The sequence below is a fragment of the Hypanus sabinus genome, chromosome 3 (assembly GCF_030144855.1).
Source record: "Hypanus sabinus isolate sHypSab1 chromosome 3, sHypSab1.hap1, whole genome shotgun sequence".
NCBI lineage: Eukaryota > Metazoa > Chordata > Chondrichthyes > Myliobatiformes > Dasyatidae > Hypanus > Hypanus sabinus.
In genome coordinates this window covers 193,285,837-193,313,446 of record NC_082708.1, presented here as the reverse complement: position 1 = coordinate 193,313,446, position 27,610 = coordinate 193,285,837, and the positions used below count along the sequence as shown (strand labels likewise).

The following is a 27,610-nucleotide window of genomic DNA, read 5'->3' as shown; positions in this document are numbered from 1 at the left end:
TAGGAGTTGGGATGTAATGGTAAAATTGTACAAGGCATTGGTAAGGCTGAATTGGAGTATTGTGTACAGTTCTGGTCACCGAATTATAGGAAAGATATCAACAAAATAGAGAGAGTACAGAGAAGATTTACTAGAATGTTACCTGGGTTTCAGCACTGAAATTACAGGGAAAGGCTGAACAAGTTAGGTCTTTATTCTTCGGAGCGTAGAAGGTTGAGGGGGGACTTGATAGAGGTAATTAAAATAATGAGGGGGATAGATTGAGTTGATGTGGATAGGCTTTATCCATTGAGAGTAGGGGAGATTCAAACAAGAGAACAAGATTTGAGAGTTGAGCAAAAGTTTAAGGGTAACACGAGGGGGAATTTCTTTACTCAGAGAGTGGTAGCTGTGTGGAATGAGCTTCCAGTAGAAGTGATAGAGGCAGGTTCAGTATTGTCATTTAAAGTAAAATTGGATAGGTATATGGACAGGAAAGGAATGGAGGGTTATGGGCCGAGTGCAGGCCAGTGGGACCAGGTGAGTGTAAGCGTCGGCACGGACGAGAACGGCTGAGATGGCCTGTTTCCGTGCTGTAATTGTTATATGGGTGTTGTGCAATGATCCAGAGGTGATAAGAGAGCTTAAGGTTAAGGAACCCTGGGGGAATAGTGATCACAATATGATTGAGTTCACTTTGAAATTTGAGAAGGAGAAACTAAATTCCAATGTGTCAGTATTTCAGTGGAATAAAAAAAATTACAGTGGCATGAAAGGTGAACTGGTCAAGGTTGACTGGAAAGGAACATTTACAGGAGGACAGCAGAGCAGCAATGGCTGGAGTTTCTGTGAAAATGAGGGAAGTGCAAGACAGCTATATTCCAAATAGGAAGAAATTTTTGAATGGAAGAAGGAGACTACCATGGCTGACAAGTGAAGTCAGAGCCAGAGTAAAAGCAAATGAGAGGGCATACAAGGATGCCAAAGCCAGTGGGAAGACAGAGGATTGGGAAGCTTTTAAAAACTTGCAGAAGGAAACTAAGAAGATCATTAGGAAGGAAAAGAATTAGGAAAGGAAGCTGTACACCTCTATCATGTCTCCTCTCATCCTCCTCCTCTCCAAAGAGTAAAGCCCTAGCTCCCTTAATCTCTGATCATAATCCATATTCTCTAAACCAGGCAGCATCCTGGTAAATCTCCTCCGTACCCTTTTCAATGCTTCCACATCCTTCCTATACTGAGGTGACCAGAACTGGACACAGTAGTCCAACCTCACTCATATTGTCCTCACCGTTATTGGGGAGCTTAATGTAAAGGAACCCTTAGGAGGCAGTGACCCTCCCCCCCCCTTTCTGCTTTCCCTTGTCCACTCGTCCCCCCCCCCCATCCCTTCCCACCGATCTCCTTCCTGGCACTTACCTTTGTAAGTGGAACAAGTGCTACACCTGCCCTTACACTTCCTCCCTCACCACCATTCAGGGCCCCAGACAGTCCTTCCAGGTGAGGTGACACTTCACCTGTGAGTCGGCTGGTGTGGTGTACTGCGTCCGGTACTCCCGGTGTAGCCTTTTATATATTGGTGATACCAGATACCAGATGTGGAGAGGATGTTTTCAATGGTGGGAATGTCTAAGACCAGAGGACACAGATAGAGTGGATGTGGAGAGGATGTTTTCAATGGTGGGAGTGTCTGGGACCAGAGGACACAGATAGAGTGGATGTGGAGAGGATGTTTTCAATGGTGGGAGTGTCTGGGACCAGAGGACACAGATAGAGTGGATGTGGAGAGGATGTTTTCAATGGTGGGAGTGTCTAAGACCAGAGGACACAGATAGAGTGGATGTGGAGAGGATGTTTTCAATGGTGGGAGTGTCTGGGACCAGAGGACACAGATAGAGTGGATGTGGAGAGGATGTTTTCAATGGTGGGAGTGTCTGGGACCAGAGGACACAGATAGAGTGGATGTGGAGAGGATGTTTTCAATGGTGGGAGTGTCTGGGACCAGAGGACACAGATAGAGTGGATGTGGAGAGGATGTTTTCAATGGTGGGAGTGTCTAAGACCAGAGGACACAGATAGAGTGGATGTGGAGAGGATGTTTTCAATGGTGGGAGTGTCTAAGACCAGAGGACACAGATAGAGTGGATGTGGAGAGGATGTTTTCAATGGTGGGAGTGTCTAAGACCAGAGGACACAGATAGAGTGGATGTGAAGAGGATGTTTTCAATGGTGGGAGTGTCTGGGACCAGAGGACACAGATAGAGTGGATGTGGAGTGGATGTTTTCAATGGTGGGAGTGTCTAAGACCAGAGGATACAGCCTCAGAATATAGGGATACCCTTTTAGAGCAGAGATGAGGAGGAATTGCTTTAGCTAGAGGGAGGTGAACCTGTGAAATTCTTTGCTACAGGCAGCTAAGGAGGCCAAGTATTTAAAGACTGAGGTTGATATATTCTTGATTGGACAGGACATTAAGCGATACAGGGAGAAAGCAGAAGATTGGGCTGAGAGGAAATATGGATCAGCCATGAGGAAATAGCAGAGCAGACTCAATGGGCCGAATGGACTCATTCTGCTTCTGTATCTTATGGTCTTATAGTCTTATGGTAATGACTGTTCCTGAACCTGGTGGTGTGAGTCCTGGAGCTGCTGTACCATCTTCATGATGGCAGAAGTGAGAAGATTCACACTTCATTGTTCTCAAAGGAAATTACTGTGTCACAGTAGTGTTACGTACGCACAACCCACACCTGGAGCTGGTTTTGCTGTTAACAAATCCACTCCACACACGAAGTATCACCAACAGTGATCTTCAACGAATATCCTTTCAACAGAAGTGGTACCACACCCAAATTCAGCTACGGGACATATCAAAGTGGTGGCCACAGGATACTCAAACAGAATCCACGTATGGATTATCACCAACAGTAACTTATCACAAAGCAGACTCTCTTCCAGGAGAAACTACCACCCAGGCAAGGGTCGACACACACAGTAGATTCCACAAGGTTATCCCAACCACACAACATGATAGCCACTTATCCGGTCCCACCACATACGAAATAACTCCAACAGTGATTTGCCACAGGGGTGCCTTTCTTCAGTGAACTACCACACCCAGACAAAGGGTAAACACCCAAGTGGTATTCACAAAGGTTTTCCCCTCACCTGAGAATTCACTCCTGTGGATTAACTAAGTGACAATCACACTTTCATATCCGAATGGAAACAAACTCACCCTCACGGGCTCCTTGGATAGAGTGTCCAAACAGTGATCTCTTTGTCTCTAGGTTTCTTCTGTTTCAAACCTTCCTCTCCTCTCCCCTCTGCAAACTTCTAGTTGCAGGATACTTGTGAGAGTCATTTTTCAATATCTGGATCGATCTCAACTCACCCCTGTTGGGCTACTGAAAGTTTAAACGAGCGGCCGACTCACTGGTGGCTTTCATTGACCGAATCCATCTCGACTCTATCTGTATCTGTGTGTCCTTGTATATTGAAAGCAAGCCACGAGAAACCATAACATTCAATGTCCATCAAATAACTCCACCTCTCTCACCACAGTAAGCAAGCAACTCTGCAGTCAGCAGAAATCCAACAGCGTTTAAAAGTCAGTCTCATTTTTTTCAGCATTTTAAAGTGAAAGTCCACAGAAAAAATGAACCTTAGGGTATATAACAGTAGCACTACAAGTGCACAGATATATAAATATTAGAAGACAAGTAAGAAAGAATAAAAATTAAGTTACATTAAAAATTAGATGTCAAAGATTTAGAAATTAAAGATTACAATGTTTTCAAGATTTCCAAGTTCATATTGATAAGATGGTAGTGCAAGAATTACTGTAATATTATACAGTAATGGGTGTACATTCACAACATCCCGATAAGAAGTGACAGTGGTATTGAACCATAGAACCATAGAACACTACAGCACAGAAAACAGGCCATTCGGCCTTTCTAGTCTGTGCCGAAACTTTACTCTGCTAGTCCCATTGAGCTGCACCCAGTCCATAACCCTCCAGACCTCGCCCATCCAATTTATTCTTAAAACTTAAGAGTGAGCCCGCATTTACCACATCAGATGGTAGCTCGTTCCATACTCCCATCACTCTCTGAGTGAAGAAGTTCCCCCTAACCCTTTCCCCTTTCACCCTAAAGCCATGTCCTCTCATATTTTTCTCTCCTAATCTAAGTGGAGGGAGCCTACTCGCATTTACTCTGTCAATACCCCTCATAATTTTGTAAACTATCAAATCCCCCTCATTCTTCTATGCTCCAAGGAATAAGGTCCTAACCTGTTCAATCTTTCCCTGTAACTCAACTCCTGAAGACCCAGCAACATCCTAGTAAATCTTCTCTGCACTCTTTCAATCTTACTGATATCCATCCTATAGTTAGGTGACTAGGACTGTACACAATACTCCAACACGAGGAAATCTGCAGATGCTGGAAATTCAAGCAACACACACAAAATGCTGGTGGAACACAGCAGGTCAGGCAGCATCTATAGGGAGAAGTACAGTCAACATTTTGGGCCAAGACCCTTCGTCAGGATGAACTGAAAAAAGAGATAGTAAGAGATTTGAAAGTGGGAGGGGGAGGGGAAATCCAAAATGATAGGAGAAGACCGGAGAGGGAGGGGTGAAGCTAAGAGCTGGAAAATTGATTGGCAAAAAGGCCATCCCTTCCCACCGATCTCACTCCTGGCACTTATTCTTGTAAGTGGAACAAGTGCTACACCTGCCCTTACACTTCCTCCCTCACCACCATTCAGGGCCCCAGACAGTCCTTCCAGGTGAGGTGACACTTCACCTGTGAGTCGGCTGGTGTGGTATACTGCGTCTGGTGCTCCCGGTGCGGCCTTTTATATATTGGTGAGACCTGACGTAGATTGGGAGACCATTTCACTGAACACCTTACGCTCTGTCTGCCAGAGAAAGCAGGATCTCCCAGTGGCCACATATTTTAATTCCACGTCCCATTCCCATTCTGATATGTCAATCCATGGCCTCCTCTACTGTCAAGATGAAGCCACACTCAGGTTGGAGGAACAACACCTTATATTCCGTCTGGGTAGCCTCCAACCTGATTTCTCTAACTTCTGTTAATGCCCCTCCTCCCCTTCTTACCCCATCCTTTATTTATTTATTTATTTGTTTGTTTATTTTTCCTTTTTTCCTTTTCTCTCTGTCCCTCTCACAATCACTCATTGCCTGCTCTCCAGCTCCCTCTGGTGCTCCCCTCCTCCTTTCTTCCTCCCTAGGCCTCCCGTCCCATGATCCTCTCCCTTCTCCATCTCTATCCCTTTTGCCAATCAACTTCCCAGCTCTTAGCTTCATCCCTCCCTCTCCTGTCTTCTCCTATCATTTGAGATCTCCCCATCCCCCTCCCACTTACAAATTTCTTACCATCTTTTCTTTCAGTTAGTCCTGACGAAGGGTCTCAGCCTGAAACGTCGACTGTACTTCTTCCTATAGTTGCTGCCTGGCCTGCTGCATTCCACCAGCATTTTGTGTGTGTTCCCACAATACTCCAAATTTGGCGTCAACATACAACCTCACCATAACATCCCAACTCCTAGACTCAATACTTTTGATTTATGAATGCCAGGATGTCTAAAGCCTTCTTTACAACCCTGTCTACCTGTGACACCACTTTCAGGGAATTATGTATCTGAACTCCCAGATCCCTTTGTTCCTCCACACTCCTCAATGCCTTACCACTTAGTGCATATGTCCTACCTTGATTTGTCCTTCCAAAATGCAACACCTCACACTTGTCTGCATTAAATTCCATCTGCCATTTTCTGGCCCATTTTTCCAGTTGGTCCAGATCCCTCTGCAAGCTTTGAAAGCCTTCCTCGTTGTCCACAACACCTCCAATCTTAGTGTCATCAGCAAACTTGCTGATCCAATTTATCACATTATCATCTAGATCATTGATATAGACAACAAACAACAATGGTCCCAGCACAGATCCCTGAGGCAACCACTAGTCACAGGCCTCCAGTCTGAGAAGCAATCATCCACTAACACTCTCTGTCTTCTCCCACACAGCCAATTTCAAATCCAGTTTACAACCTCTCCATGGATACCTAGTGTCTGAACCTTCTGAACTAACCTCCCATGTGGGACCTTGTCAATGGCCTTACTAAAGTCCATGTAGAAAACATCCACAGCCTTTCCCTCATCTATTTTCTTGGTAACTTCCTCGAAAAACTCTACAAGTTTCATTAAATGCCATCTACCACGCACAAAGCCATGCTGACTATCCTTAATCAGCACTTGGCTGTCAAAATACTTGTATATCTGATCTCTCAGAACACCTTCCAATGTATGGCATCTGTTAGTCTCATAAGATCATGGATCTGCGCCTAGAAAGTCTTCTCCAGGGCACAGGCCTGGGCAGGGTTGTATGGAAGACCGGCTGTTATCCAAGCAGCAAGTCTCCCCTCTCCACGCCACCGATGTTGTCCAAGGGAAGGGCAAGGGCCGATACAGCTTGGCACCAGTGACGTCGCAGGAGTTGTTAGAGCGAGGTTGAAGGCAACGTCGGACTGCCTCAGGGACTCCAGCTCCGGATTTGTCCTCAGGGTTTACTCCCGAAGCCTTTCCCATGAGTGGGTATGGCCGCAAGGCAGCGGAGGTTTGAAATCGGAGTTCTCCCTCTCTCAGATGGACTGCCTTCCCAGGCTGATGAGCTCCATCTCCCCTACACCTTCCAATAAGTTACTTACTACTGATGTCAGGCTCACTGGCCTGTAATCACCAGGTTTTCTTCTGGAGTCGTTTTTCAACAATGGAACAACATGAGCTACCCTCCAATCCTCCAGCACTGTACCCGTCGCTAAGGACATTTTAATTATTTCTGCCAGGGCCCCTGCAATTTCTACACTAGTCTCTCTCAAGGTCCGAGGAAATATCAAGTCAGGCCCGGGGGATTTATCTACCTTTATTCACTGTAAGACAGCAAGCACCTCCTCCTCTTCAATCTCTATATGTTCCATGACACTACTGCTTGTTTCCCTTCGTTCCATATATGCTATACCAGTTTCCTGAGTAAATACTGAAGCAAAAAAACTGTCTAAGATGTCCCCCATCTCGTGAGGCTCCACACATGGACGACCACTCTGTTGTTCCAGGGACCAATTTTGTCCCTTACTATCCCTTTACTTTTAATATACTTGTAGAAACCCTTGGGGTTTACCTTCACATTATCTGCCAAAGCAACCTCATGTCATCTTTTTGCTTTCCTGAATTCATTCTTTAGTATTTTTTTACATTTTTTATACTCTTCAAGTACCTCATTTGTTCCTTGTTACCTATACTCGCTATACACCTCTCTTTTTTTCTTAACCAGATCGCCAATATCCCTTGAAAAGCAAGGTTCCCTATGCCTGTTAATTTTGCCTTTAATCCTGGCAGGAACATGCAAACTCTGCACTCTCAAAATTTCGCCTTTGAAGGTCTTCCACTTACTGAACACATCCTTGCCAGAAAACAACTTATCTCAATCCACTCTTCCTAAAGGCCCTTCTCCAATTTAGAACCTCAACTCAAGTACCAGATCTATTCTTATCCATTATTAACTTGAAACTGATGACATTATGGTCACTGGACCCAAAATGTTCGCCTGCACATACTTCTATCAGCTGGCCTGTCTGGTTTCCTAACAGGAGATCAAGTATTGCATCCTCTCTCATAGGAACCTTTATATATTGATTTAGAAAACTTTCCTGAACTCATCTGACAAACTCCAAGCCATCTAGCCCTTTCACGGTGTGGGAGTCCCAGTCAATACATGGAAAGTTAAAATCCCCTACTCCTAGAACTTCCTGTTTCTTACATCAGTCTGCTATCTCTCTACAGATTTGCTCCTCCAATTCTCTCTGACTATTGCACTTTGGTGGCAAGAACAGGAAGGCAGTTTACTATCTAAATTGAGTCAAGTTAGGAAAAGGGGAAGTACAATGAGATCTAGTTGTTCTTGTACATCAGTCAATGAAAGCAAGCATGCAGGTACAGCAGGCAGTGAAGAAAGCTAATGGCATGCTGGCCTTTATAACAAGAGGAATTGAGTATAGGAGTAAAGAGGTCCTTCTGCAGCTGTACAGGGCCCTGGTAAGGCCCTACCTGGAGTATTGTGTGCAGTTTTGGTCTCCAAATTTGAGGAAGGACATTCTTGCTACTGAGGGAGTGCAGCGTAGGTTCACAAGGTTAATTCCCGGAATGGCGGGACTGTCATATGTTGAAAGATTGGAGCGACTGGGCTTGCATACACTGGAATTTAGAAGGATGAGAGGGGATCTGATTGAAACATATAAGATTATTAAGGGATTGGACACACTGGAGGCAGGAAGCATGTTCCCACTGATGGGTGAGTCCAGAACTAGAGGCCACAGTTTAAGAATAAGGGGTAGGCCATTTAGAACAGAGATGCAGAAAAACTCTTTCACCCAGAGAGTGGTGGATATGTGGAATGCTCTGCCCCAGAAGGCAGTGGAGGCCAAGTCTCTGGATGAATTCAAGAGAGAGTTAGATAGAGCTCTTATAGATAGCGGGGTCAAGGGATATGGGGAGAAGGCAGGAACAGGGTACTGATTGTGTATGATCAGCCATGATCACAGTGAATGGCGGTGCTGGCTAGAAGGGCCGAATGGCCTACAAGCACCTACTATCTATTGTCTATAATACAACCCTATTAGTGTGGTCACACCTTTTCTGTTCCTCAGCTCCACCCATACGGCCTCTGTAGGTCCCTTCGGGCTGTCCTATTTACACACAGCTGTGATATTTTCCCTGACTAGTAATGCCACTCCTCCTCCCCCTTTATCACGTCTGAAACAACTGAATCCCGGAACATTAAGCTGCCAGTCCTGCCCCATCTGCAACAGTCTCACTAATCGCAATAATGTCATAATCCCACGTGCCAATCCACATCCTAAACTCATCTGCCTAACCTACAATATTCCTTGCATTGAAATAAATGCACCTGAGAACATTTCTATCACATACAAACCTTTGATTTCTGTCTATACATGCAGTCCTCACATGACAGGTGTATGGATGAGAGGTGTATGGAGGGATATGGGCCAGGTGCAGGTCAGTGGGACTAGGCAGAAAAATGGTTCAGTCCAGCCAAGATGGGGCAAAAGGCCTTTTTCTGTGCTGTAATGTTCTATGGTTCTATGACCTTTATCCTCCTCCACCTCACTATCTGCTCTAACACTCTGGTTCCTCTCCCCCTGCAAATCTAGCTTAAACCCACTGGAGCAGCACTAGCAAACCTTCCTGCAAGGACGTTAGTCCCCCTCCAGTTCAGGTGCAACCCGTCCCGTTGGAACAGGTCCCACCTTCCCTGGAACAAGGCCCAATTGTCCAGAAACATGAAGCCCTCCCTCCTGCACCATTTCCTTAGCCACGCATTTAGCTGCATTATCTTCCTATTTCTAGCCTCAGTAGCATGTGGCACAGGTAGCAATCCTGAGACTGCAACCCCGGAGGTCCTGTCCTTCAACTTTACACCTAACTTCCTAAGCACTCTTTGCAGGACCTCCTCCTCCTTCCTATCCACATCATTGCTTAGTATTGCACAGGGTCTGGTAAACGGGGATTACTACAGCCTAACAGGAGGGGTCATCACTTCCCCGGCTGTAGGTTGACTCATTATAGAACCTAATGTCCGAGGGTAAGAATGACCTCACATAGTGCTCTTCAGAGCAGAACAGTTGTCTTAGTCTATTCAGCCAAGTGGGTGAGAAACCTTGTGCAGAATTGCCAGGATTTTCTGGAGGATCCAAAGAGAGCATGCCCTGGGTGGTGCCGGTCGCTGAAGATGGACATTACTTTCATATATAACCATATAACAATTACAGCACGGAAACAGGCCATCTCGGCCCTTCTAGTCCATGCTGAACGCTTACTCTCACCTAGTCCCACTGACCTGCACTCAGCCCATAACCCTCCATTCCTTTCATGTCTGTATACCTATCCAAATTTACTTTAAACGACAATATCACGTCTACCACTTCTACTGGAAGCTTGTTCCACACAGCTACCACTCTCTGAGTAAAGAAGCTCCCCCTCATGTTATCCCTAAACTTTTGCCCCCTAACTCTCAACTCATGTCCTCTTGTTTGAATCTCCCCTACTCAATGGAAAAAGCCCATCCACGTCAACTCTATCTATCCCCCTCATAATTTTAAATACAAACTGTACCTCTATCAAGTCCCCCCTCAACCTTCTAAACAATGGAACCACATGAGCAATACTCCAATCCTCCGGCACAATTCCTGTCTCTAATGATATTTGAAACACTTCTGTCAGAGCCCCTGCTATTTCTACACTAACTTCCCTCAAGGTCCTAGGGAATAGCCTGTCAGGACCCAGAGATTTATCCACTTTTATATTCTTTAAAAGTGCCAGTACTTCCTCTTCTTTAATCATCTTAGTTTCCATAACTACCCTTCTTGTTTCCCTTACCTTACATAATTCAATATCCCTCTCCTTAGTGAATATCGAAGAAATTGTTTAAAATTTCCCCCATCTCTTTTGGCTCCACACATAGCTGTCCACTCTGATTCTCTAAGGGACCAATTTTATTCCTCACTATCCTTTTGCTGTTAATATAACTGTAGAAACCCTTTGGATTTATTTTCACCTTACTTGCCAAAGCAACATCATATCTTCTTTTAGTTTTTCTAATTTCTTTCTTAAGATTCTTTTTACATTCTTTATATTCCTCAAGCACCTCATTTACTCCATGCTGCCTATATTTATTGTAGATCTCTCTTTTTCCAAACCAAGTTTCCAATATCCCTTGAAAACCATGGCTCTCTCAAACTTTTAACCTTTCCTTTCAACCTAACAGGAACATAAAGATTCTGTACCCTCAAAATTTCACCTTTAAATGACCTCCATTTCTCTATTACATCCTTCCCATAAAACAAATTGTCCCAATCCACTCCTTCTAAATCCTTACACATCTCCTCAAAGCTAGCCTTTCTCCAACCAAAAATCTCAACCCTCAGTCTAGTCCTATCCTTCTCCATAATTATATTGAAACTAAAGGTATTGTGATCACTGGACCCGAGTGCTCCCCAACACATACCTCCATCACCTGACCTATCTCATTCCTTAACAGGAGATCCAACACTGCCCCTTCTCTAGTTGGTACCTCTATGTATTGCTGCAAAAAACTATCCTGCACACATTTTAAAAAACTCCAAACCATCCATCCCTTTTACAGAATGGGCTTCCCAGTCTACGTGTGGAAAATTAACATCTCCCACAATCACAACCTTGCACTTACTACAAATATCTGCTATCTCCTTATAAATTTTCTCCTCTAATTCTCGCTCCCCATTAGGCGGAATGTAATACACCCCTATAAGTGTTACTACACCTTTCCCATTCCTCAATTCCACCCAAATAGTCTCCCTAAACGAGCCCTCTAATCTATCCTGTGACAATGTTTCATCTAGATGTGCTCAATGGTTGGGAGGGCTTTACCTGTGATGGACTGGGCTGTATCTACTACGTTCTGTAGGATTTCCCATTCAAGGGCATTAGTGTTTCCATACCAGGCTCTGATGCACATATACAGAAGTGTGTCAACGTTTTAAGTATCATGCCAAATCTTCACAAACCCCTAAGGAAGTAGAGGCACTGTTGTGGTTTCTTTGTAATTGAACTGAACGTGCTGGCCCCAAGGGAGATCCTCCAAACTAGCAACTTGGAGAATTCAACACTGCTGACCCTCTCCACCTCTGATCCTCCAAAGAGGACTGGCTCATGGACCTCTGGTTTCCTCCTCCTGAGGTCGATAATCAGCTAACACGAGGAAATCTGCAGATGCTGGAAATTCAAACAACACCCACAAAATGCTGGTGGAACACAGCAGGCCAGGCAGCATCTATAAGGAGAAGCACTGTCGACGTTTCGGGCCGAGACCCTTCGTCAGGACTAACTGAAAGGAAAGATACTAAGAGATTTGAAAGTAGGAGGAGGAGGGGAAAATGCAAAATGATAGGAGAAGACTGGAGGGGGTGGGATGAAGCTAAGAGCTGGAAAGGTGATTGGCAAAAGTGATACAGAGCTGGAGAAGGGAAAGGATCATGGGACAGGAGGCCGAGGGAGAAAGAAAGGGGGGGGGGGAAGCCCCCATCCCTTCCCACTGATCTGCCTCCTGACACTTATACTTGTAAGCGGAACAAGTGCTACACCTGCCCTTACGCTTCCTCCCTCACTACCATTCAGGGCCCCAGACAGTCTTTCCAGGTGAGGCGACACTTCACCTGTGAGTCCGCTGGTGTGGTATACTGCATCCAGTGCTCCCGGTGTGGCCTTTTATATATTGGTGAGACCCGACGCAGACTGGGAGACCGTTTCGCTGAACACCTACGCTCTGTCTGCCAGAGAAAACAGGATCTCCCAGTGGCCACACATTTTAATTCCATGTCCCATTCCCATTCTGATATGTCTATCCATGGCCTCCTCTACTGTCAAGATGAAGCCACACTCAGGTTGGAGGAACAACACATTATATACCGGCTGGGTAGCCTCCAACCTGATGGCATGAACATTGACTTCTCTAACTTCCGTTAATGCCCCTCCTCCCCTTCTTACCCCATCCCTGACATATTTAGTTGTTTTTTTTCGCTCTCTTTGCCCATCACTCTGCCTGTTCTCCATCTCCCTCTGGTGCTCCCCACTCCCACTTTCTTTCTCCCAAGGCTTCCCGTCCCATGATCCTTTCCCTTCTCCAGCTCTGTATCACTTTCACCAATCACCGTTCCAGCTCTTAGCTTCATCCCACCCCCTCCCGTCTTCTCCTATCATTTTGCATTTTCCCCTCCCCCCCACTACTTTCAAATCTCTTACTATCTTTCCCTTCAGTTAGTCCTGACAAAGGGTCTCAGCCTGAAATGTCGACAGTGCTTCTCCTTATAGATGCTGCCTGGCCTGCTGTGTTCTACCAGCATTTTGTTTGTGTGTTGTTCAATAATCAGCTCCTTGGTCTTGCTGACATTGAGAAAGAGGTTATTGTTATGACACCACTCAGCCAGATTTTCAAGTTCCCTCCTGTATGCTGATTTGTCACTACCTTTGATTTGGCCTACGACAGTACTGCTGTCAGCAAATTTGAACATAGCGTTGGTGCTGTGCTCAGCTACACAGTCATAAGTATAAAGCAAGTAGAGCAGGGATTGAGCACGCAGCTGTGTGGCACACCAGTGCTGATGGAGGAGATGTTGCCAATCTAAACTGGGGTCTACAAGAGAGGAAATCGAGGATAAAATTGCACAAGGAGGTATTGAGGCCAAGGTCTTGAAGCCTATTGATTAGTTTGGAGGGGATGATGGTACTGAATGCCGAGCTATAGTAGATAAAGACTATCCCAATGTTTGCATCTTTGCTGTCCAGGTGTTCCAGGGTTGAGTGAAGAGCCAAAGAGATGGCATCTACCGTGGACCTGCTGTGATGGTAGGCAAATTGGCACAAATCTACTCTGACTGGTTGTATCACAGCTTCATATGGGAATACAAATGTCCCTGAACAGAAAAGCCTACAAAAAGTAGTGGATTTGGCCCAGTCTATCACGGGTGAACACCTCTCTACCTTTGAGCATACCTACTCAGAGTGCTGTTGCAAGAAAGCAGCATCTATCATGAGGGACCCTCACCATCCAGACTATGCTCTCTTCTCACTGCTGCCATTGGGCAGGGGTTACAGTTATCACTCTACAGCAACCAGGCTTCTAAAGCACTGTGGATAACTTATCACCTCAACACTGAACTGAATCCACAATCTATAGACTCACTTTCCAAAACTCCACAATTCATTTTCTCAGAATTACTTATTTATACTCTTTAATTGCAGGGCTGATCCTCCTTTGCACATCAGTCTTTGTGTGTCTGAGTGTGCCCCCAGTGCAGGTGTGAATAGCCAGCTATACCTGGCCGCGTTTATCGCTGTCTCTGATGATGGATGATGAGCATCGAGGGCTCAGTGTGTCCAGTCCGTGAGTCAGCGGTTAGTGATTGTCCAGGTAACAGGGCCGGGAGTGGGGGGGGGTGTCACCATCAGTCATATCAAACAGCCGTGAGTGTGTAGCACTGTGATGGTGGGTCAGCCTGTCTCCTGCACTGTACGTGAAGGCAGCAGTGGCATCACACTCGGTGTGAGCACACACACTTGTCCATAAGATATAGGAGCCGAATTAGGCCATTCAGCCCATTGAGTCCCTCTCAACCCCATTCTCCTTCCTTCTCCCCATAACCTTTGATACCCTGACTAATCAAGAACCTAACAACCCTCTGTTTTAAATATACCCAAAGACTTGGCCTCCACAGGCACCTGTGGCAACAAATCCTACAGGTTCACCACTCTCTGGCTAAAGAAATTCCTCCTCACCTCTGTTCTAAATGACTGTCCTTCTAGTCTGAGGCTGTGACCTCTGATCCTAGATTCACCGCTCTGTTCAGACTTTTCAATATTCAATAAGTTTCAACGAGCTCTCTCCTCATTCTTCTAAACTCCAGCAAACACAAGCCCGAAAACATCAAATGCTCCTCAGACATTAACCCTTTCCTTCCTAGGATCATTTTCATGAGCCTTCTCTGGACCCTCTCCAATGCCAGCACAAGGGTGAAAGATGAGAAGTTTTAGGGGAACATGAGAGGAAACCTCTTCACTCAGAGGGTCGTGAGAGTGCAGAATGAGTTGCCAGTGCAACTCAAGTCAAGTCAAATCACTTTTTATTGTCATTTCGACCATAAACTGCTGGTACAGTACACAGTAAAAATGAAAACGTTCCTTCAGGATCCTGGTGCAGCATGAAACAACACAAGGCTACACTAGACAATGTGAGACAGCACAAGGTTACACTAGACTACATAAAACTACACTATACTACAGACCTACACAGGACTACATAAAGTGCACAAAACAGTGCAGGGAAGTACAATAATTAATTAATAAAGAATTAATAAACAAGACAATAGGCACAGTAGAGGACAAATTTCAATATAATAATAAATGATGTAGATGTCAGTCTAGACTCTGGGTATTGAGGAGTCTGATGGCTTGGGGGAAGAAACTGTTGCATAGTCTGGTCGTGAGAGCCCGAATGCTTCGGTGCCTTTTCCCAGATAGCAGGAGGGAGAGGAGTTTGTATGAAGGGTGCATGGGTTCCTTCATAATGCTGTTTGCTTTGCGGATGCAGCGTGTAGTGTAAATGTCCGTGATGGCAGGAAGAGAGACCTCAATAATCTTCTCAGCTGACCTCACTATCTGCTGCAGGGTCTTGCGATCCGAGATGGTGCAATTCCCGAACCAGGCAGTGATGCAGCTGCTCAGGATGCTCTCAATACAACCCCTGTAGAATGTGATGAGGATGGTGGGGTGGAGATGGACCTTCCTCAGCCTTCGCAGAAAGTAGAGACACTGAAGGGCTTTCTTTGCTATGGAGCTGGTGCTGAGGGACCAGGTGAGATTCTCTGCCAGGTGAACACCAAGGAATTTGGTGCTCTTAACAATCTCTACCGAGGAGCCGTCGATATTCAGCAGGGAGTAACCACTGACCTGTGTGGTTTATGGGTAAGTTAATATTCCTCTTCACCTCTGTGTGTTGCACAGATGGATGTGGTCTTAATGGAATTAGTGTGGAGGGAAGTTGGTGGGCCATACGATGTGTTTCTCTCCATTGAACTCTGAACGGTGATCATTAGAGGTGTAACTCTGCACAAGTTCACCTGAAGCGAGTGCACGTGCTGTGTGAGTGCTCGCAGTGCGGTGGCTTCTCGGGAATGAGCTGGACAAGTAACTGAGAGACGTTATTGATTCTTTTGCTGTTGGGTCTCTGTACATCAGCATGACCTCTTCCTTTGTTCCCAGAGACAGCGAGAGGATAACAGAGGGACTCCCCAGGGATGCGGGGTGAGTGTCCAGTGTGTCCGTGGGGACATCAGCACGTGCTGGTGGAGGGTGTGAGCAGACGGAACAGGAGCCAGACACCCGGTGAAAGATGCCAGAGCACGGGACTGGTCCAGACGAAGTTCTTGTGGTAGCAGAGACATGTGGGCTGAAGGGTCTTTTCTGAATAACACTGTGGTGGGATGATCAGCCTGTGCACATGTGAGCACCCTAGCAACATGTATCACTACATGGAATGGAAATTGCAGTTATAGACAGCAAGGCTCCACAATGGTTGTCAGAACTGCCCAATGCTTCACGGGCACCAGACGACCCACCACCAAGGACACACATACAGAACGGTGCCCAAAAAAGGCCAGTAACATCATGAAGGATCCCACCCTCCCTGCCCATGGACTGCTTGTTCTACTCCCATCAGGGAGGAGGTAACACATCACCCACTCCAGGACCACCAGACTCAAAAACAGTTACTTCCCCCAAGCAGTGAGGCTGATTAACACCCCCACCAACTAATCACCCACTGCACCCCCCTCACACCACCACTACTTTATAATTTCCTGTCAGAGCCACCGTACGTACAGACACTCCAGTGCCAAGCATCACTCTATGGACATACAATCAATCCATGTATATAGGTTGTTGTATGTATTGATATTTATTATTTTGTTCTCCTTACACTTGTGTATAGGAAAGTACCTTAAACAATCTCAGATCTTTAATGTCAGAGGCACCTCCTAGCCCATGGCTGGTTCAATGGGCAGAATGGGCCTCCCCTGTCTCTGAGCACCAGGATCCAAGGTTTGGGACTTCTTGCTTCAGGGGAGATGGTTGCTGCGGTCACAGGACAGTCCAGCTGCCCTGTGTGGGTGGGGCTCAATGCACCCGGGACCTCCTGCGCACAGTCCCCCTCCCCCTGGGTGCACGCCCACCCGTGGGCCGGCGGCTCAGCTGGAAGTCACAGATGGTCGGCCGTCTGTCATAACTGACGGAGCAGGACTGGGTGGATGTGATGAACCCCCCCGCTCTCACTGTCACCTCGTAACGGCCGGGGTTCAACAGTCGCCAGTAGTCACCGTCAGCAGCTGTGAACAGCAGGGGAAGGCTCAGCAGCTGGGCAGCACACGACCCCTCCCCAGATACCGTACCACACACCCCCCTCACCAACCCCTCCCCAGACACCATCACACCCACCCCCCTCACCAACCCCTCCCCAGATATCATCACACCCACCCCCTCACCAACCCCTCCCCAGATACCGTACCACCCACCCCCTCGCCAACCCCTCCCCAGACACCGTCACACCCACCCCCTCACCAACCCCTCCCCAGATACCGTACCACACACCCCCCTCATCAACCCCTCCCCAGACACCAACACACCCACCCCACCAACCCCTCACCAGATATCATCACACCCACCCCCTCACCAACCCCTCCCCAGATACCGTACCACCCACCCCCCTCACCAACCCCTCCCCAGATATCATCACACCCACCCCCCTCACCAACCCCTCCCCAGACACCGTACCACCCACCCCCCTCACCAACCCCTCCCCAGACACCATCACACCCACCCCCTCACCAACCCCTCCCCAGACACCGTACCACCCACCCCCCTCACCAACCCCTCCCCAGATACCGTACCACCCGCCCCCCTCACCAACCCCTCCCCAGACACCGTCACACCCACCCCCTCACCAACCCCTCCCCAGATACCGTACCACCCACCCCCCTCACCAACCCCTCCCCAGATACCGTCACACCCACCCCCTCACCAACCCCTCCCCAGACACCGTCACACCCACCCCCCTCACCAACCCCTCCCCAGATACCGTACCACCCACCCCCTCACCAACCCCTCCCCAGACACCGTCACACCCACCCCCCTCACCAACCCCTCCCCAGATACCGTACCACCCACCCCCTCGCCAACCCCTCCCCAGACACCATCACACCCACCCCCTCACCAACCCCTCCCCAGACACCCACACCCACCCCCTCACCAACCCCTCCCCAGATACCGTACCACCCACTCCCTCACCAACCCCTCCCCAGATACCGTCACACCCACCCCCTCACCAACCCCTCCCCAGACACCATCACACCCACCCCCTCACCAACCCCTCCCCAGATACCGTACCACCCACCCCCTCACCAACCCCTCTCCAGATACCGTCACACCCACCCCCTCACCAACCCCTCCCCAGACACCGTCACACCCACCCCCCTCACCAACCCCTCCCCAGATACCGTACCACCCACCCCCTCACCAACCCCTCCCCAGACACCGTCACACCCACCCCCCTCACCAACCCCTCCCCAGACACCGTCACACCCACCCCCCTCACCAACCCCTCCCCAGATACCGTACCACCCACCCCCTCACCAACCCCTCCCCAGACACCATCACACCCACCCCCTCACCAACCCCTCCCCAGATACCGTACCACCCACCCCCTCACCAACCCCTCTCCAGATACCGTACCACCCACCCCCCTCACCAACCCCTCACCAACCCCTCCCCAGATACCGTCACACCCACCCCCTCACCAACCCCTCCCCAGACACCATCACACCCACCCCCTCACCAACCCCTCCCCAGACACCGTCACACCCACCCCCTCACCAACCCCTCTCCAGATACCGTACCACCCGCCCCCCTCACCAACCCCTCCCCAGACACCGTCACACCCACCCCCTCACCAACCCCTCTCCAGATACCGTACCACCCGCCCCCCTCACCAACCCCTCCCCAGACACCGTCACACCCACCCCCTCACCAACCCCTCCCCAGACACCGTCACACCCACCCCCTCACCAACCCCTCCCCAGACACCGTCACACCCACCCCCTCACCAACCCCTCCCCAGATATCATCACACCCACCCCCTCACCAACCCCTCCCCAGACACCGTCACACCCACCCCCTCACCAACCCCTCCCCAGACACCGTCACACCCACCCCCTCACCAACCCCTCCCCAGATATCATCACACCCACCCCCCTCACCAACCCCTCCCCAGATACCGTCACACCCACCCCCTCACCAACCCCTCCCCAGACACCGTCACACCCACCCCCCTCACCAACCCCTCCCCAGACACCATCACACCCACCCCCTCACCAACCCCTCCCCAGAAACCATCACACCCACCCCCCTCACCAACCCCTCCCCAGACACCAGCACACCCACCCCCTCACCAACCCCTCCCCAGATAGCGTACCACCCACCCCCTCACCAACCCCTCCCCAGATACCGTCACACCCACCCCCTCACCAACCCCTCCCCAGACACCGTCACACCCACCCCCTCACCAACCCCTCTCCAGATACCGTCACACCCACCCCCTCACCAACCCCTCCCCAGATACCGTACCACACACCCCCCTCACCAACCCCTCCCCAGATACCGTCACACCCACCCCCTCACCAACCCCTCCCCAGACACCGTACCACCCACCCCCCTCACCAACCCCTCACCAACCCCTCCCCAGATACCGTACCACCCACCCCCTCACCAACCCCTCCCCAGATACCGTACCACCCACCCCCTCACCAACCCCTCCCCAGATACCGTACCACCCACCCCCTCACCAACCCCTCCCCAGATACCGTACCACCCACCCCCTCACCAACCCCTCCCCAGATACCGTCACACCCACCCCCTCACCAACCCCTCCCCAGATACCGTACCACACACCCCCCTCACCAACCCCTCCCCAGACACCATCACACCCACCCCCCTCACCAACCCCTCCCCAGATATCATCACACCCACCCCCTCACCAACCCCTCCCCAGATACCGTACCACCCACCCCCTCGCCAACCCCTCCCCAGACACCATCACACCCACCCCCTCACCAACCCCTCCCCAGATACCGTACCACACACCCCCCTCATCAACCCCTCCCCAGACACCATCACACCCACCCCCTCACCAACCCCTCCCCAGACACCATCACACCCACCCCCTCATCAACCCCTCCCCAGACACCAACACACCCACCCCACCAACCCCTCACCAGATACCGTACCACCCACCCCCTCACCAACCCCTCCCCAGATACCGTACCACCCACCCCCTCACCAACCCCTCCCCAGATATCATCACACCCACCCCCCTCACCAACCCCTCCCCAGACACCGTACCACCCACCCCCCTCACCAACCCCTCCCCAGACACCATCACACCCACCCCCTCACCAACCCCTCCCCAGACACCGTACCACCCACCCCCCTCACCAACCCCTCCCCAGATACCGTACCACCCGCCCCCCTCACCAACCCCTCCCCAGACACCGTCACACCCACCCCCTCACCAACCCCTCCCCAGATACCGTACCACCCACCCCCCTCACCAACCCCTCCCCAGATACCGTCACACCCAACCCCTCACCAACCCCTCCCCAGACACCGTCACACCCACCCCCCTCACCAACCCCTCCCCAGATACCGTACCACCCACCCCCTCACCAACCCCTCCCCAGACACAGTCACACCCACCCCCTCACCAACCCCTCCCCAGATACCGTACCACCCACCCCCCTCACCAACCCCTCCCCAGACACCGTCACACCCACCCCCCTCACCAACCCCTCCCCAGATACCGTACCACCCACCCCCTCGCCAACCCCTCCCCAGACACCATCACACCCACCCCCTCACCAACCCCTCCCCAGACACCATCACACCCACCCCCTCACCAACCCCTCCCCAGATACCGTACCACCCACTCCCTCACCAACCCCTCCCCAGATACCGTCACACCCACCCCCTCACCAACCCCTCCCCAGACACCATCACACCCACCCCCTCACCAACCCCTCCCCAGATACCGTACCACCCACCCCCTCACCAACCCCTCTCCAGATACCGTCACACCCACCCCCTCACCAACCCCTCCCCAGACACCGTCACACCCACCCCCCTCACCAACCCCTCCCCAGATACCGTACCACCCACCCCCTCACCAACCCCTCCCCAGACACCGTCACACCCACCCCCCTCACCAACCCCTCCCCAGACACCATCACACCCACCCCCTCACCAACCCCTCCCCAGATACCGTACCACCCACCCCCTCACCAACCCCTCTCCAGATACCGTCACACCCACCCCCTCACCAACCCCTCCCCAGACACCGTCACACCCACCCCCCTCACCAACCCCTCCCCAGATACCGTACCACCCACCCCCTCACCAACCCCTCCCCAGATACCGTCACACCCACCCCCTCACCAACCCCTCCCCAGACACCGTCACACCCACCCCCTCACCAACCCCTCCCCAGACACCATCACACCCACCCCCCTCACCAACCCCTCCCCAGATACCGTACCACACACCCCCTCACCAACCCCTCCCCAGATACCGTCACACCCACCCCCTCACCAACCCCTCCCCAGACACCGTCACACCCACCCCCCTCACCAACCCCTCCCCAGACACCATCACACCCACCCCCTCACCAACCCCTCCCCAGACACCATCACACCCACCCCCTCACCAACCCCTCCCCAGACACCGTACCACCCACCCCCTCACCAACCCCTCCCCAGACACCGTCACACCCACCCCCTCACCAACCCCTCCCCAGATATCATCACACCCACCCCCCTCACCAACCCCTCCCCAGATACCGTCACACCCACCCCCTCACCAACCCCTCCCCAGACACCGTCACACCCACCCCCTCACCAACCCCTCCCCAGACACCGTCACACCCACCCCCCTCACCAACCCCTCCCCAGACACCATCACACCCACCCCCCTCACCAACCCCTCCCCAGAAACCATCACACCCACCCCCCTCACCAACCCCTCCCCAGACACCGTCACACCCACCCCCCTCACCAACCCCTCCCCAGACACCAGTACACCCACCCCCTCACCAACCCCTCCCCAGATACCGTACCACCCACCCCCTCACCAACCCCTCCCCAGATACCGTACCACCCACCCCCTCACCAACCCCTCACCAGACACCGTCACACCCACCCCCTCACCAACCCCTCCCCAGATACCGTACCACCCACCCCCTCACCAACCCCTCCCCAGATACCGTCACACCCACCCCCTCACCAACCCCTCCCCAGACACCGTCACACCCACCCCCTCACCAACCCCTCTCCAGATACCGTCACACCCACCCCCTCACCAACCCCTCCCCAGATACCGTACCACACACCCCCCTCACCAACCCCTCCCCAGATACCGTCACACCCACCCCCTCACCAACCCCTCCCCAGACACCGTACCACCCACCCCCCTCACCAACCCCTCACCAACCCCTCCCCAGATACCGTACCACCCACCCCCTCACCAACCCCTCCCCAGATACCGTACCACCCACCCCCTCACCAACCCCTCCCCAGATACCGTACCACCCACCCCCTCACCAACCCCTCCCCAGATACCGTACCACCCACCCCCTCACCAACCCCTCCCCAGACACCATCACACCCACCCCCTCACCAACCCCTCCCCAGAAACCATCACACCCACCCCCCTCACCAACCCCTCCCCAGACACCGTCACACCCACCCCCTCACCAACCCCTCCCCAGACACCATCACACCCACCCCCCTCACCAACCCCTCCCCAGATACCGTACCACCCACCCCCTCACCAACCCCTCCCCAGACACCGTCACACCCACCCCCTCACCAACCCCTCCCCAGACACCGTCACACCCACCCCCCTCACCAACCCCTCCCCAGATATCATCACACCCACCCCCCTCACCAACCCCTCCCCAGATACCATCACACCCACCCCCTCACCAACCCCTCCCCAGATATCATCACACCCACCCCCCTCACCAACCCCTCCCCAGATACCATCACACCCACCCCCTCACCAACCCCTCCCCAGACACCGTCACACCCACCCCCTCACCAACCCCTCCCCAGACACCGTCACACCCACCCCCCTCACCAACCCCTCCCCAGATATCATCACACCCACCCCCCTCACCAACCCCTCCCCAGACACCATCACACCCACCCCCCTCACCAACCCCTCCCCAGACACCGTCACACCCACCCCCTCACCAACCCCTCCCCAGACACCGTCACACCCACCCCCTCACCAACCCCTCCCCAGACACCATCACACCCACCCCCCTCACCAACCCCTCCCCAGATACCGTACCACCCACCCCCCTCACCAACCCCTCCCCAGACACCGTCACACCCACCCCCCTCACCAACCCCTCCCCAGATACCGTCACACCCACCCCCCTCACCAACCCCTCCCCAGACAACATCACACCCACCCCCCTCACCAACCCCTCCCCAGATACCGTACCACCCACCCCCTCACCAACCCCTCCCCAGACACCGTACCACCCACCCCCCTCACCAACCCCTCCCCAGACACCGTCACACCCACCCCCCTCACCAACCCCTCCCCAGACACCGTCACACCCACCCCCCTCACCAACCCCTCCCCAGACACCGTACCACCCACCCCCTCACCAACCCCTCCCCAGATACCGTCACACCCACCCCCTCACCAACCCCTCCCCAGACACCGTCACACCCACCCCCCTCACCAACCCCTCACCAGACACCGTCACACCCACCCCCTCACCAACCCCTCCCCAGACACCATCACACCCACCCCCCTCACCAACCCCTCCCCAGACACCGTCACACCCACCCCCTCACCAACCCCTCCCCAGATACCGTCACACCCACCCCCCTCACCAACCCCTCCCCAGACAACATCACACCCACCCCCCTCACCAACCCCTCCCCAGATACCGTACCACCCACCCCCTCACCAACCCCTCCCCAGACACCGTCACACCCACCCCCCTCACCAACCCCTCCCCAGACACCGTACCACCCACCCCCTCACCAACCCCTCCCCAGACACCGTACCACCCACCCCCTCACCAACCCCTCCCCAGACACCATCACACCCACCCCCTCACCAACCCCTCCCCAGACACCATCACACCCACCCCCTCACCAACCCCTCCCCAGACACCGTCACACCCACCCCCCTCACCAACCCCTCCCCAGATACCGTACCACCCACCCCCTCACCAACCCCTCCCCAGACACCGTCACACCCACCCCCCTCACCAACCCCTCCCCAGATACCGTACCACCCACCCCCTCACCAACCCCTCCCCAGATACCGTCACACCCACCCCCTCACCAACCCCTCCCCAGACACCATCACACCCACCCCCTCACCAACCCCTCCCCAGACACCGTACCACCCACCCCCTCACCAACCCCTCCCCAGATACCGTACCACCCACCCCCTCACCAACCCCTCCCCAGATACCGTACCACCCACCCCCCTCACCAACCCCTCCCCAGATACCGTCACACCCACCCCCCTCACCAACCCCTCCCCAGATACCGTACCACACACCCCCTCACCAACCCCTCCCCAGACACCGTCACACCCACCCCCTCACCAACCCCTCCCCAGATACCGTCACACCCACCCCCTCACCAACCCCTCCCCAGATACCGTACCACCCACCCCCTCACCAACCCCTCCCCAGACACCGTCACACCCACCCCCCTCACCAACCCCTCCCCAGACACCGTCACACCCACCCCCCTCACCAACCCCTCCCCAGACACCGTCACACCCACCCCCTCACCAACCCCTCCCCAGATACCGTACCACCCACCCCCTCGCCAACCCCTCCCCAGATACCGTACCACCCACCCCCCTCACCAACCCCTCCCCAGACACCGTCACACCCACCCCCTCACCAACCCCTCCCCAGAAACCGTCACACCCACCCCCTCACCAACCCCTCCCCAGACACCGTCACACCCACCCCCCTCACCAACCCCTCCCCAGATACCGTCACACCCACCCCCTCACCAACCCCTCCCCAGATACCGTCACACCCACCCCCTCACCAACCCCTCCCCAGACACCGTCACACCCACCCCCCTCACCAACCCCTCCCCAGATACCGTCACACACCCACCCCCTCACCAACCCCTCCCCAGATACCGTCACACCCACCCCCTCACCAACCCCTCCCCAGATACCGTACCACCCACCCCCTCACCAACCCCTCCCCAGATACCGTACCACCCACCCCCCTCACCAACCCCTCCCCAGATACCGTCACACCCACCCCCTCACCAACCCCTCCCCAGACACCATCACACCCACCCCCCTCACCCCCCAGATACCGTACCACCCACCCCCTCACCAACCCCTCCCCAGATACCGTCACACCCACCCCCTCACCAACCCCTCCCCAGACACCGTACCACCCACCCCCCTCACCAACCCCTCCCCAGACACCGTCACACCCACCCCCCTCACCAACCCCTCCCCAGATATCATCACACCCACCCCCTCACCAACCCCTCCCCAGACACCGTCACACCCACCCCCTCACCAACCCCTCCCCAGACACCGTACCACCCCACCCCCTCGCCAACCCCTCCCCAGATACCGTACCACCCCACCCCCCTCACCAACCCCTCACCAACCCCTCCCCAGACACCGTCACACCCACCCCTCACCAACCCCTCCCCAGATACCGTACCACCCACCCCCTCACCAACCCTCCCCAGATACCGTACCACCCACCCCCCTCACCAACCCCTCCCCAGATACCGTCACACTCCACCCCCTCACCAACCCCTCCCCAGACACCGTCACACCCACCCCCCTCACCAACCCCTCCCCAGACACCGTCACACCCACCCACCCCCCTCACCAACCCCTCCCCAGATACCGTCACACCCACCCCCTCACCAACCCCTCCCAGACACCGTCACACCCACCCCCTCACCAACCCCTCCCAGATACCGTACCACCCACCCCTCACCAACCCCTCTCCAGATACCGTCACACCCACCCCCTCACCAACCCCTCCCCAGACACCGTCACACCCACCCTCCCTCACCAACCCCTCCCCAGACACCGTCACACCCACCCCCCTCACCAACCCCTCCCCAGATACCGTCACACCCACCCCCTCACCAACCCCTCCCCAGATACCGTACCACCCACCCCCTCACCAACCCCTCCCCAGACACCATCACACCCACCCCCTCACCAACCCCTCCCCAGATACCGTCACACCCACCCCCCTCACCAACCCCTCCCCAGATATCATCACACCCACCCCCTCACCAACCCCTCCCCAGATATCATCACACCCACCCCCTCACCAACCCCTCCCCAGATACCGTACCACCCACCCCCTCACCAACCCCTCCCCAGATATCATCACACCCACCCCCTCACCAACCCCTCCCCAGATATCATCACACCCACCCCCCTCACCAACCCCTCCCCAGATACCGTACCACCCACCCCCTCACCAACCCCTCCCCAGACACCGTCTCACCCACCCCCTCACCAACCCCTCCCCAGACACCGTCACACCCACCCCCTCACCAACCCCTCCCCAGACACCGTCTCACCCACCCCCCTCACCAACCCCTCCCCAGACACCGTCACACCCACCCCCTCACCAACCCCTCCCCAGACACCGTCTCACCCACCCCCTCACCAACCCCTCCCCAGATACCGTCACACCCACCCCCCTCACCAACCCCTCCCCAGATACCGTACCACCCACCCCCTCACCAACCCCTCCCCAGATACCGTCACACCCACCCCCTCACCAACCCCTCCCCAGACACCGTACCACCCACCCCCTCACCAACCCCTCCCCAGACACCGTCACACCCACCCCCTCACCAACCCCTCCCCAGATACCGTACCACCCACCCCCTCACCAACCCCTCCCCAGATACCGTACCACCCACCCCCTCACCAACCCCTCCCCAGATACCGTACCACCCACCCCCTCACCAATCCCTCCCCAGATACCGTACCACCCACCCCCCTCACCAACCCCTCCCCAGATACCGTACCACCCACCCCCCTCACCAACCCCTCCCCAGACACCGTCACACCCACCCCCCTCACCAACCCCTCCCCAGACACCGTCACACCCACCCCCCTCACCAACCCCTCCCCAGACACCGTCACACCCACCCCCTCACCAACCCCTCCCCAGATACCATCACACCCACCCCCCTCACCAACCCCTCCCCAGATACCGTACCACCCACCCCCTCACCAACCCCTCCCCAGATACCATCACACCCACCCCCCTCACCAACCCCTCCCCAGATACCGTCACACCCACCCCCTCACCAACCCCTCCCCAGATACCGTACCACCCACCCCCCTCACCAACCCCTCTCCAGATACCGTCACACCCACCCCCTCACCAACCCCTCCCCAGACACCGTCACACCCACCCCCCTCACCAACCCCTCCCCAGATACCGTACCACCCACCCCCCTCACCAACCCCTCCCCAGATACCGTCACACCCACCCCCTCACCAACCCCTCTCCAGATACCGTACCACCCACCCCCTCACCAACCCCTCCCCAGACACCGTCACACCCACCCCCCTCACCAACCCCTCTCCAGATACCGTACCACCCACCCCCTCACCAACCCCTCCCCAGACACCGTCACACCCACCCCCTCACCAACCCCTCTCCAGATACCGTACCACCCACCCCCTCACCAACCCCTCCCCAGATACCGTACCACCCACCCCCTCACCAACCCCTCCCCAGATACCGTACCACCCACCCCCCTCACCAACCCCTCCCCAGATACCGTCACACCCACCCCCTCACCAACCCCTCCCCAGACACCATCACAC

The 27,610-nt window shown here is 53.8% G+C and overlaps 1 protein-coding gene across 1 annotated transcript in view; it reads right to left on the bottom strand.

Moving 5' to 3' along the window:
• Positions 1–16,531: 16,531 nt before the first annotated feature.
• LOC132392015 (inactive carboxypeptidase-like protein X2) overlaps positions 16,532–27,610 on the bottom strand; it is a 271,814-nt gene continuing 260,735 nt past the window's right edge. Inside the window, exon 14 of the mRNA XM_059965914.1 lies at positions 16,532–16,998. Within this exon, the coding sequence (XP_059821897.1) occupies positions 16,790–16,998 (209 nt within the window). The 3' untranslated portion in view covers positions 16,532–16,789. The remainder of the gene's footprint in view (positions 16,999–27,610) is intronic.